At 44.8% G+C, this 12,255-nt stretch overlaps 1 protein-coding gene across 1 annotated transcript in view; it reads right to left on the bottom strand.

Annotated features, from left to right (window-relative positions):
- LOC122544252 (uncharacterized) overlaps nt 1-11,921 on the bottom strand; it is a 32,834-nt gene extending 20,913 nt beyond the window's left edge. Inside the window, exons 1-3 of the mRNA XM_087980852.1 lie at nt 11,835-11,921; nt 7,553-7,676; nt 4,395-4,511 (exon numbers count right to left, since the gene is read on the bottom strand). Coding sequence (XP_087836978.1) covers nt 4,395-4,511; nt 7,553-7,676; nt 11,835-11,921 — 328 coding nt within the window. The remainder of the gene's footprint in view (nt 1-4,394; nt 4,512-7,552; nt 7,677-11,834) is intronic.
- Between the last annotated feature and the right edge of the window lie 334 nt (nt 11,922-12,255).

The raw sequence follows: 12,255 nt of genomic DNA, 5'->3' as shown, positions 1-12,255 counted from the left end.
AGCCCAGTACCCCATCTTTTTATTACTCTTAACAAAGTGAATCACCTCACACTTAGCTACATTGAACTCCATTTGCCACCTTTCTGTCCAGTTCTGCAGCTTATCTATATCCCGCTGTAACCTGCCATATCCTTCCTCACTGTCTACCACTCCTCCGACTTTCGTATCATCCGCAAACTTGCTCACCCAACCTTCTAACCCCTCCTCCAGGTCATTTATAAAAATGACAAACAGCAATGGTCCCAAAACAGATCCTTGCGGAACACAGCTAGTGACGGCACTCCAAGATGAACCTTTGCCATCAACTACTACCCTCTGTCTTCTTCCAGCCAGTCAACTCCTAATCCAAACCTCCAACTCACCCTCAATGCCATACCTCCGTATTGTTTGCAGTAGTCTACCATGGGGAACCTTATCAAACGCCTTACTAAAATCCATATACACCACATCTACCGCTTTCCCCTCGTCCACCTCCTTAGTCACCTTCTCAAAGAATTCAATAAGGTTTGTGAGGCACGACCTGCCCTTCACAAAACCATGCTGACTATCCTTGATCACATTATTCCTATCCAGATGTTCATAAATCCTATCCCTTACAATTCTCTCTAAGATTTTTGCCCACAACAGAAGTGAGACTCACCGGCCTATAGTTACTAGGGTTATCCCTACTCCCCTTCTTGAACAAGGGAACCACATTTGCTAGCCTCCAATCTTCTGACCTTACCATTAAGTGTATAATCCTGCTAAGATTTGCTTTCCCAAAATGCAGCACCTCGCATTTATCTGAATTAAACTTCTCTCTAAGTTATAAATGTAAAGTGACTGCCTCCAGCTTGCACATGGCTCACACAAACATAAAAATAAAACATTTTAAGATTTTTAACAAAGAAAACAAATTCTACTTACGTAGTGGGTTTTTCACAAGACATTTAGGTGTCCAATCCTCATCTGAATCACTAGATTCATACACACAAGGTCGATTACCCCTGCCATTTCTCGACATGAATGCTGGCTTTGGTACGTTCAATCCTTTAAAAATTAAAATATTTCAATCATTGGCCATTTACATTATCAGAGTGAAATAAGAAACCTGTTGAATCTAACCATTTCAGAATCTCAGGTAAGAGCAATACAGGACATCCTTCCATGATGGCACCCAAATATTCATCCAGCTACAATTAAGCAAGTTAAAAGAAGCTGTCACATTACGCCAGATTACTTGAAACACAGCACCCAGACCAATGGACATCCAACAGCCTTTAAAATTATATTTCCCTTCTAGCATGTAAACAATTGCAGAGTCAAAGTGAAAGCAGCATGTTGTGATGCCTCCGCATAAAGGAAAAGGAAAGGCATCTGAGATACAGAGGTTACCTCAATTATTTCCAAGTGATTGCTTTGTGATCTTGAGTCAGCACTTTAAAAAAGTGTAAAATTTACTACAATGACCGATTGAAAACAACACAAGTACTATGTCAAAGATAAAAATCACACAACACCAGGTTATAGTCCAACAGGTTTAATTGGAAGCACACTAGCTTTCGGAGCGACGCTCCTTCATCAGGTGATTGTGGAGGGCTCGATCGTAACACAGAATTTATAGCAAAAATCTGCAGTGTGAAATTATACATTGAAGAATTGATTGTCTGTTAAGCCTTTCATCTGTTAGAATACAGTGATAGTTTCACTTCTTTCATGTGTAAATCACAAAACCCTTTTTTTTAAAGTTGCATTCTCGGGTTAGCTGTTAACAATGGTGATAGCTAGACAATGTGTTGAAGGTGTTAGCCCCCTGTGTTCTCTGTCTATGACCTGATGTTTAGATTGATTCTAATCTAAAAAGTGAAATAAAAGAGTTTTACATAAATTCATGCAGTTTTTGAGCTCAGAGTTCGACATGAATCTATGTGGTTTTTGAGCAAAGTGCAATGTAACTTTGTACCAAAAAAAATTCACCACACACAATATATATGTGTGCATGTGGGTCTTTGTCTGTCTGTGTGTGTGTGTGTCTGGGGTGGGGGTTGTGAGTGTGAGAATGTGTGTGTGTGTAGTGAGTGCAGAGTGTCTTAAGTCTGTGAGGGGGTGCATGTGTGGGAGTCTGTGTGTCTATAAGGGTGTGTGTGGGTGTCTGTGTGCGCGTCTGTGTGTATCTGTGTCCGTGTGCATATGAGAGTGTGTGTGTGTGTGTAGGAATATCTGTGTGTGTGTGTGTGTGTGTGTAGTGAGTGCAGAGTGTCTTAAGTCTGTGAGGGGGTGTATGTGTGGGAGTCTGTGTGTCTATAAGGGTGTGTGTGGGTATCTGTGTGCGCGTCTGTGTGTATCTGTGTCCGTGTGCATATGAGAGTGTGTGTGTGTGTGTAGAGTATCTGTGTGTGTGTGTGTGTAGTGCAATGGTGATCACCTGTAATGTGACATGAACCCAAGGTCCCGGTTGAGGCCCTCCCTATGGGTACCGAACTTAGCTATCAGCCTCTGCTCAGCCACTTTCCTCTGCTGCCTGTCCCGAAGTCCACCTTGGAGGATGGTCACCCGAAGGTCCGAGGCTGAATGTCCTGGACCACTGAAGTGTTCCCCAGCTGGGAGGGAACCCTCCCGTCTGTTGATTGTTGTGCGGTGCCCATTCGTCCGTTGTCGTAGCCTTTGCTCAGTTACCCCAATGTACCATGCCTCTGGGCATCCCTGCCTGCAACGTATAAGATAGACAATGTTGGCTGAGTCACATGAGTACCTGCCATGTACACGGTGGGAGGTGTTCCCACGCATAATAGTGGTATCTATGTCCACAATCTGACACGTTTTGCAGCGTCCACCATGACAGGGTTGTATGGAGTTGTCCTGAGAGCCGGGCAGTTTGCTACGAACAATGATCTGTTTGAGGTTTGGCGGTTGTTTAAAGGCAAGTAGTGGAGGTGTGGGGAAAGTCTTGGTGAAGTGCTCATCTCCATTGATAATGTGTTGCAGGTCACGAAGAACATGGGGTAATTTTTCAGCCCCTGGGAAGTACTGAACAACGAAGGGTACCCTGTCAATTGTAGCCCGTGTCTGTCTCCTGAGGAGGTCATTACGGTTCCTTGCTGTGGCACGTCGGAACTGGCGGTCGATGAGTTGAACATTGTACCCCGTTCTTGTGAGGGCATCCTTGAGTACTTCCAGGTGTCCGTCATGTTCCTCCTCATCTGAGCAGATCCGGTGTATGTGTAGGGCTTGTCCGTAGGGAATGGCTGTTTTAATATGTTTTGGGTGGAAGCTGGAGCAGTGTAGCATTGTGAGGTTGTCTGTGGGTTTGTGGTAAAGTGTGGTGCTGAGGTGTCCGTCCTTGATGGAGACGCACGTGTCCAAGAATGAGACAGACAGTCGAGAGTAGTCCATGGTGAGTTTGATGGTGGGATGAAAATTGTTGATGTCACTGTGTAGTTTTATCAGTGACTCCTCGCCATGGGTCCAGAGGAAGAAAATGTCATCAATGTACCTGGTGTACAATGTCGATTGGAGATCCTGCATAGAGAAGAAATCTTGTTCGAACCTTCAACACATTGTCTAGCTATCACCATTGTTAACAGCTAACCCGAGAATGCAACTTTAAAAAAAAGGGTTTTGTGATTTACACATGAAAGAAGTGAAACTATCACTGTAGTCTAACAGATGAAAGGCTTAACAATCAATTCTTCAATGTATAATTTCAGTTACATCACACTGCAGATTTTTGCTATAAATTCTGTGTTACGATCAAGCCCTCCACAATCACCTGATGAAGGAGCGTCGCTCCGAAAGCTAGTGTGCTTCCAATTAAACCTGTTGGACTATAACCTGGTGTTGTGTGATTTTTAACTTTGTACACCCCAGTCCAACACCAGCATCTCCGAATTATGTCAAAGATAAACATGGACAGCACATGATCCTGAAATAACAGTAAATTTTGCAAACAATCCACAGTTCAATCAGCAGCTATGTGTGGAAAGAGATACTTGCAAACTATTGTCAACCGGTTAAAGTTTTTTTGTGCTTTCTACAAACACCATTCTCATAGTATAAATGACAGTGTCTCACTGTGGTTTAGTACTACTCATCAATTAGAAATCAGTTCATGTTGACCATGTTTCAGGATTGGTTGGAATCTGTCCTTCCAGGGAAAGAAAAATGTATATTCCAGCACCTTGCTTAAAAGAGCAGTGAGAGGCAGAAAGCAAGTGTCTACCCCAGCATCCTTTTCATTCAATTCAGCTCTTAGTCGGGAAGGATTAATTTGGTTCGAAAGGATTTTAAAATATGAAATCAAACAGCGCCTCAATGTAGCTTATTTAGTAAAATGTACTGATTAATTGGGAGCAGGAAGCTAGTCTTGCAGCACTTGATCAGATCAGGAGGAATCCTGTCGTAACCCGGAACCTTGCCTGAGGCCAGGCTGTCAATGGCCTTGCTGAGCTCTTCTACTGATGGCTCTGCGCCTAATTCGTACATGCTCAGCAAGCACATGATGGCATCAGGTGGTGAAGCGAATACGGCATACTCTGGAGTAGACATCAGAGTAGTGTTCAACCCACCTCTCCATCTGCTGGCCTGTGTTAATGATTACTTCCCCAGTAGAGGATTTGAGGGGGGCTGTCTTGCTCTGAGCTGGCCCTCGTGCCTTCTTGATGCCTTTGTACACTCCCCTAATGTTCCCCGTCTGAATTTTCTCACTTAGCTGTGTCCAATACCTGTTAGTCCAACACTGATTGTCTGCTGAACTTGGTTCCTGGCAGCCCTGAGAATCTGCAGGTTCTTCCCGCTAGCTGACCACTTGTACTCAGCAAGGGCGACACGCTTGATTTCAACAAAGGCGGTCATCTTGGTTGCTGTAGCCTCAAACCAGTCATGTGTCTTGCAGGTCTTCTTCCCAAAGATAGCCAGGGATGTGTGGTGCATGGTATCCTGCAAGATTTCCAACTTCTCTGTGGCAGAGTCTCAGTGTTGCTGGGCACTGAGTTCTCTCTCCAACGCAATGGAATCTCTTAGGTTGCAGCCTAATCTTGCAACACACTAAGGAGTGGTTTGTGTCACAATCCGCACGATGATAAGAGCGTCTGATGATGGCACACCTAACTCGGATCAGATAGAGTTGGTGCCATGGGAGTCTCCAGGCAACCTTGTGCTGAGGCTTCGTCTTGTTGCACAAATCATGATAAGTGCACAGCTCAAGTAGTCGCTGTCCATTCTCATTCATTTTGCCAACACCAAAATACCCAAGACAGAATAGCCATGAGTCGCAGTCTGCACCCACTCTGGCACTGAAGTCACCCAGAAGAACGAGTTGCTTCTTCCTAGGGATGCTGCTAATGAGGGGTGTAAGTTTGACATAAAACACATCCTTTGTGTTTGGCGTGGAATATAGTGTCAGGGCATACACACTGACAAGGGTGACTGGGCCTGCGCTGGTGTTGAGGCGAAGAGTCATGAGTCACTCTGAGCCATTGCTGCCTGGTTCTACTGTGTGCATCAGGCTGTTCTTTACTGCAAAGTTGACTCCGTGCTCTCTGCGCTCTTCAGAGCCCTTCCCCAGCCAATAAAACATGTAGTCCTTCTCTTTCAGTGAGCCTCTCCATTTGCACCCCCTCCCCCACCTGGCCCTTCTCTCTATTTAGCCCCAACACCCATCCCATACTTACCCTATTTATATGTACTGCTTCACACCCACGCCATAACTGGTTTCTATCTCTACACCCCTAACACCCAACACACATTCAATACCATCTCTCCCAATTTACCATCCTCCCATCAAGTACCAACGTATCTCTCTCCATTCACCCACTCCACATCCATCTCATACCTACCCTCTCTATTTGCCTCCCCTAAACCTTCGCATATCCTTCTCTACATCCCCAACCTCATCCCATACTGACTCTCACCATTTGCCCCACCCAACCAGCCCATACTTTCACTCTATATACACCCAACCCACACCCCTCTCTCCCATTTCTCAGACCGCATTAACCTCTCTACCCCCCCATCCCTCAGACCACATTAACCCCTCTCTCTCCCCACCCCATCCCTCAAAACACATTAACCTCTCTCTCCCCCTCCAATCCCTCAGATGATATCCTCAGACGAGCTGACTGCTCCCATGAAGGCCTCTGTCAGTGCTAGCAAGAAGGAGCTGTACTGCAGACCATGTGGGATGCCAAGATCATTGCCCTCTACAAGAACAAGGGTGAGAGGAGCAACTGCAACAACTGCAGAGGCATCTCTCTCCTCAACACTGTCAGTAAAGCCTTTGCTCAGGTCATCTTGACTCGCCTGCAGAAACTGGCAGAACGTGTATACTCAGAGTCAACAGCAGACATGATCTTCTCCCTTCACCAACTGCAGGAGAAGTGCAGAGAACTGAAAATGCCCATGTGTCGTTTTCATTGACCTCACCAAGGCATTTGACCTGACAGCAGGTCTGTTCAAGGTTCTCCTTAAGATCAGCTCCCCACTGAAACTGCTGAGCATGATAGAATCGTTCTACAGTAATATGAAGGAGACAATGCAATTCAATCACAGCTCTTCTGAGCCTTCAATACCTGCAGCGGCATCAAACAAGACTGCGTCCCCGCTCCCACACTCTTCGGGATTTATTTTTTTGCTGCACTCCTGAAATATGCCTTTGACACTGCAACAGAGGGGATTTACCTATGCGCTTGATCAGACAGCAGGCTCTTCAATCTGGCCTGCCTCAGACCCAAGACAAAAGTATGCGCGGCACTCGTCAGGGACATGCTGTTTACCAATGATGCTGCATATCCTTCTCTACATATGCCCAACCTCATCTCATACCGACTCTCACCATTTGCAACCCTCCCCCATCCAGCCCATACCATCTCCCTATATGCAACCAATCCACACCCCAATGATTTACCAATCGAATTAAGGTATTCCGGTTTCTTCTTTCTTTTATTTTATTTTAATTACCGAGGATGAATCAAGGGAGTTTTGCTTTAAATCTGACAACTCCAGGTCATAGGTTTATTTTTGACCTTGTACAACCCAATCCAAAACCAGCACCTCCACATCATTGCTTAAAATCTAGCAGTTTGGCCAATCAAATTGAATCTGGAACGGAACACCTTACATTTACCTTTAAAAGTAAGAAAAAGTTAGGGTCTAGTCTATCTTCTGAATATTTTGAGAGTGTTTGGTCTGGTCCATAACACACAGTATAGTGTTTCAGTTGAAAGTTAACTGTATGGTGGTCCAATGAGTAAATAACTACACTGCTGCTTACAATCTCATTGCTAATACTCAGACAGGATTTCTCACTTTCGCACTCCGGAAAATTCAGAACTTTCATCTGTGATTTACCAATGAGAAAATCAATATTCAGAAGTTCCAAGGCCCAGGACAGCAAATTCTCACAACAGTTCTAACGTGTGTCAGCAATGTAAAATGGAAAATCCCAGTCCAATGTCTGTCTTCACAAGGCAAGACTGGCCAGAACAATGCAATATTCAGAGAAGCTAGCACATGTCAAAAGTTGTCAGGAAAGGCAGCTTCCCAGATGGAAAGCAAAAAGCATTGACTTTGTACAAACCTATTGCAAGCATGGCCTCATAGTTCCTCTTCACATTCTTATAACGTACTTTTTCCCATTCACTTAGCTCTGCCCACTCCTCTTTGGAAAAATGATGGGTAATGTCTTTAAATTGGTCTTTAATCTGAAAATACAAAATTATTGTGATTCTTTACATGTCTCATAAGTGATTGTGTAATCTTCACAAACTAAAGACTTACAAATGTAGGATGACCTTGTCAGATCTACCATTCTTTATTAGAATATCCTCCAGGTCCACAGAGTGGGCAGGCAATAAACACTGGTAGAAAAATTACACAACAAACATTATAAAATCTTACGAAACATTTCAATGGAGTTGTTGTTCATATGGATGCTGTGACAGAGTAAAAATGAAGTTAGGTAAGCCCAAGTATCCATTAATTTCATTCAAAAATGCTACCTTCTGGCCAGACACCTTTTTGAAGACCACCCTTAACAGTCACTTCTTTTTAGCTCTTGTAGCAAATTCTGTATGTTTATTATGGACATCAGACATTTTCTTCCATGATCACCCTTTTGAGAATGAAGAAGCTCTTCATGTCCACCTTCATGGAGTGGCCAGTGCATTAGGCATTCAAGGAAGGTTTTCACTGTTTTCCCATCTTTGTAATTTCTTCACAATCAGAGAAGATGACCAAAGTGACATCAGCAAAGTTACAATCAGAAAAATACAAAGCCACCTGGCCTTGTATCAGCATAGAGAAAGTGAGGGCTGCAGATGCTGGAGATCAGAGCTGAAAATGTGTTGCTGGAAAAGCGCAGCAGGTCAGGCAGCATCCAAGGAACAGGAGAATCGACGTTTCGGGCATAAGCCCTTCTTCAGGAATTCCTGAAGAAGGGCTTATGCCCGAAACGTCGATTCTCCTGTTCCTTGGATGCTGCCTGACCTGCTGCGCTTTTCCAGCAACACATTTTCAGCTTGTATCAGCATAGCGGTCCAACTGCAGACTTGCTGAAGACGTTGCATAACTTGGCATCATTTCCAGTTTTCATCAGGACACTTGATGTGGTGTTGAGCCCTTCCAGATGATCCAGCTGCCTTGAAGTCAAAGTTGACATTAGTCTGCATAGTCAAGAGTCTAGATGTCGTCAACAGCAGTGGGATCTGCGGAAAATATGCCATTAGTGCACTGTTTTGACATAGGGTTCATACCTTGGTAAGCTGAAGCAGAGGATCTTGTACTTTACATCAACTACATGAAGGTGCCCATCTATCACCTTCTGACTTCACAGGTACTGAAGTTGCCGACTGCATGAGAATACCGATGATGTGAGTCATTTTCTCCTTTTATCATTTATTTCAGCCACGTCAGTGTGACTGGCCAGCATTTATTACCAACTTGAAGTGAAGTGAAAGTGAACTATCGTTTTGAAGCCTTGGTGTCCACAGGCTATACACTCATATCCAAATCCCTCACAGAGGAAATTCTGGGATTCTGATCCAATGACAAATCATTAGCCCATGATGCCACCATCACAACAATAGTCTGTTCTTTCAGCAAACTAGCATGTCACTTTTTACTTTTGCAAAATGCTGACATGAAGATAGGGCTACCAACTGTGGCCAAGCTCATGGATATATCTTGGAAACGGACCTTAAATGATTGGGACCCCTGACTGTTGAAAGCCTCCATGGACGTCAGAGACGACTATTCCTCCTACACTCTGACACACAGCCATTTGCTTGCAGCACTGGCAGGTGAGTTACTGTGTAAAAGCTGCTGGCACATGGCGCAGGTGAGAGTTTGATGTAGGTTACACCATACAGCAGGATGTTTTCCCCCAGTGCATAAGGAGACTCACCAGCAAGCCAAGATGTCTGCCTTTGAATATGCACGAAGAAGCAAAGCAGGGATGCTGTGGTGCTAAGTGACTGAGTGCTAAAAGAGCAAGTGATCAGACCCCAATCTGAGAGCTGGGTGTATTTAAATAGCAGCAGTGAAATGATAATTGTCAATGTGCCAAGTTAAGCAGTTTGAAGTGTCCTGTCAGTGGATTGCAGGGTTGCCAATTTTGAGAGACTGGCCATTGCTGAATGGCAGCATCAATGGACATGGGATACAAATTAGGCAAAAGTGAGGACTGTAGATGCTGGAGATTAGAGTCGATCGTATGGCGCTGAAAAAGCACAGCAGGTCAAACAGCATCTGAGCAGCAGGAATATCGATGTTTCGGGCAAAAGCTGTTCACCAATAAAAGCTATGAGCTGATGGGTGGGTGAGATAAATGGGAGGGGAGTGGGGCTGGGGAGAAGGTAGATGAGAATGCAATAGGTAGATGGAGGTGGGAATAATGGTGACAGCTCAGAGAGGATGGGGGAGAGGATAGGTGGGATGGAAAATGGACAGGTAGGACAGACCATGAGGGCAGTGCCGTGTTGGAAGGTTGGATCTGGGATAAGGAAGAGGAAGGGGAAATGAGGAAACTGTTAAGATCCACATTAATGTGGGGTTGGAAGTCCCGAGATGGAATTTGAAACGTTCTTCATCTAGGTGTCAGGTGGTTAGGGAGTGGCGATGGAGGAGGCCCACGACCTGCATGTCCTTTGCGGACTGAGAGGGAGCATTGAAGTGTTTGGCCACAGGGTGGTGGGGTTGGTTGGTGCAGATGTCCTGGAGATGTTCTCTGAAGCGCTCTGCAAGTAGGGGCGCCAAGATGATGGCCCTCATAACTGCAATTGTGCCATACGGACCAAAGGATATAATCATCTGGCTGTGTCTGGTGACAGAATGGCAGCTGCCACAGTTAAGCATGTTCAGCTGTCTCTCAGTATACTGTGTATGAACGGACCTGCACTCCATGACATTCATCATCAGCACCCAGAGTAATTTGATAGGGTCTTGAGCTCACTCCAGGTGCACCTCCTTCAGGTAGAAACTTCAATGTCTCCTCTAAGAACATTCTATAGGTAGTCTGGTCTTCCAACTGAAGTTTTGCTGGAGAGACAAATGAGTTCTGTCTTTCATGTCATAAATTCTTGGCATCTAGTTTCCTAGTGGTGAGTGGAAGGATCGAAAACTCTAAATAAAGGTGGTGAGATGTGCCTTTTACAAAGCCATCTTACTGTTGCCAACTGGAATCTTGTCTTGACATCTGGAGTATTTGTGGGGAGAAAGCAGTTTGTTATGTCAGATATCTAAAAAGACCTCACTGGACATATCAGACAATTTATCCAGATTAATTGTCATTGCCTATATGGCAGAGTCCTATAAGATATTGCCATGAGGAATCTATGCCCACTGATAGCATTGATGGGACTGACCAACTGAACCTTCCTCACATCAAGCTGCAAAAAGCCCATTGACCTAGCAATTACTTTCTGGTTTCCACTGAAAATCTCCGATGACCTTACCTCAGATATCCTCTGCTCTGACATCGCCTTTCCCTCTCCAACATCTTTCCCATTACTCTTAACTTTATCCATTCCTTCCTGAGAGCAGGCACTTTGTTTATTCTACTTGAACCTTGAATTGTAGTTCTATACTCTACACCTTAGTTTTCTCAATGGTTATGCCCTGAGTCTACTAATCCTTCCCTTACTTTATCATGCTACAGATGAAAATGAATCTCAAACTCCACCACATATTTTTCTATCAATAGTAGTCTAATTTTTTTTCTCGCACTACTATCTGAACTGGACTTTTCTTCTGACTTTCCCTCAGACTAACACCAACGTAGCCTTCTTTCTCACTTAAACAAGATAAGCCAAATCCATCAGGAATTTATTTTATTCCATCCCTGCAAAAAACAAAGTCACCAAACACATTTCTAGAATGTCAAACACAAGTTACACACTTATAAGGAACCAAAACACAACCTAGTGATTATTTTTCTTTTCTGACAAAAAATCCAATCTTCCCCCTCTCCAATTGATTTTCCAGTTTCAAAAACCAAAAAAAAACAAACTGTAAAATGGGTCTTTCCTTTACCCCATCCATTTCCCATAATTTGTTTTAACAAAAGGCTCCTTTAATCTAAAGCGAGCAAACGCGCTAAATAGCGTGAGATGATTTTAGTCTCTCGTTTTGTTCTTTTTTTCACCCGGAGATTTATTTCTGACTGCACCCGCCCTCACTTATCTGCTCCAGCCTCAATCCCTAACTGTTTGATTCCCCGAAGGTTTGACTAAATTGAAATATCCCTCGAGTCCACCCAGTTAAAGAGTTCACTTTTCCCGCGCTCTCTCCCTCTGTCAGCCTCGCGCTTTCTGCCGATCTCCCGCCGACGCCGCTCCTATTTATAGCCTCCCACGCGCGCGCACCTGTGACAGTTGGCGGCCGTTTTTCTTCAAAAGATCCTCGCGCTCTCCCGCGCGCGGCTCCCAACCGTCGAAGTCAGCCGCCCTCATTGACGGAACTTCGGCCACGTGCCGCTCCCCGCGCCATGACCTCGTGGCTTGGGTCTTTGGAAGGGGGGGGGGGGGGAGTCACGGGTGTCAGCAAACACGTGTTTTAGCTGACACCGGCGCATGTCAACAAGGGCAACTACCCATCGGATTGTGCTTTGGCTTCCCAGGAGGAGAAGATTGTTTGATAAAGGCACCAACCGCCTCTTCCTCAGCTTTGTTGGAGGAGAGTGCAATGGTACTATCCCCACATCAAGACCAGGAGTCATAGAAAAATGGAGCATAGAAACAGGTCCTTTGGCCCAAACTGACCACGGTGCCAATTCAGCTAGTTCCA

Source organism: Chiloscyllium plagiosum, unplaced genomic scaffold, assembly GCF_037043375.1.
Source record: "Chiloscyllium plagiosum isolate Xiang-an unplaced genomic scaffold, Cpla_swu_hap1 HiC_scaffold_38, whole genome shotgun sequence".
In the NCBI taxonomy this organism is placed as follows: domain Eukaryota; kingdom Metazoa; phylum Chordata; class Chondrichthyes; order Orectolobiformes; family Hemiscylliidae; genus Chiloscyllium; species Chiloscyllium plagiosum.
Note: the sequence above shows the minus strand (reverse complement) of the source record. Positions and strands in the feature narration are given on the sequence as shown.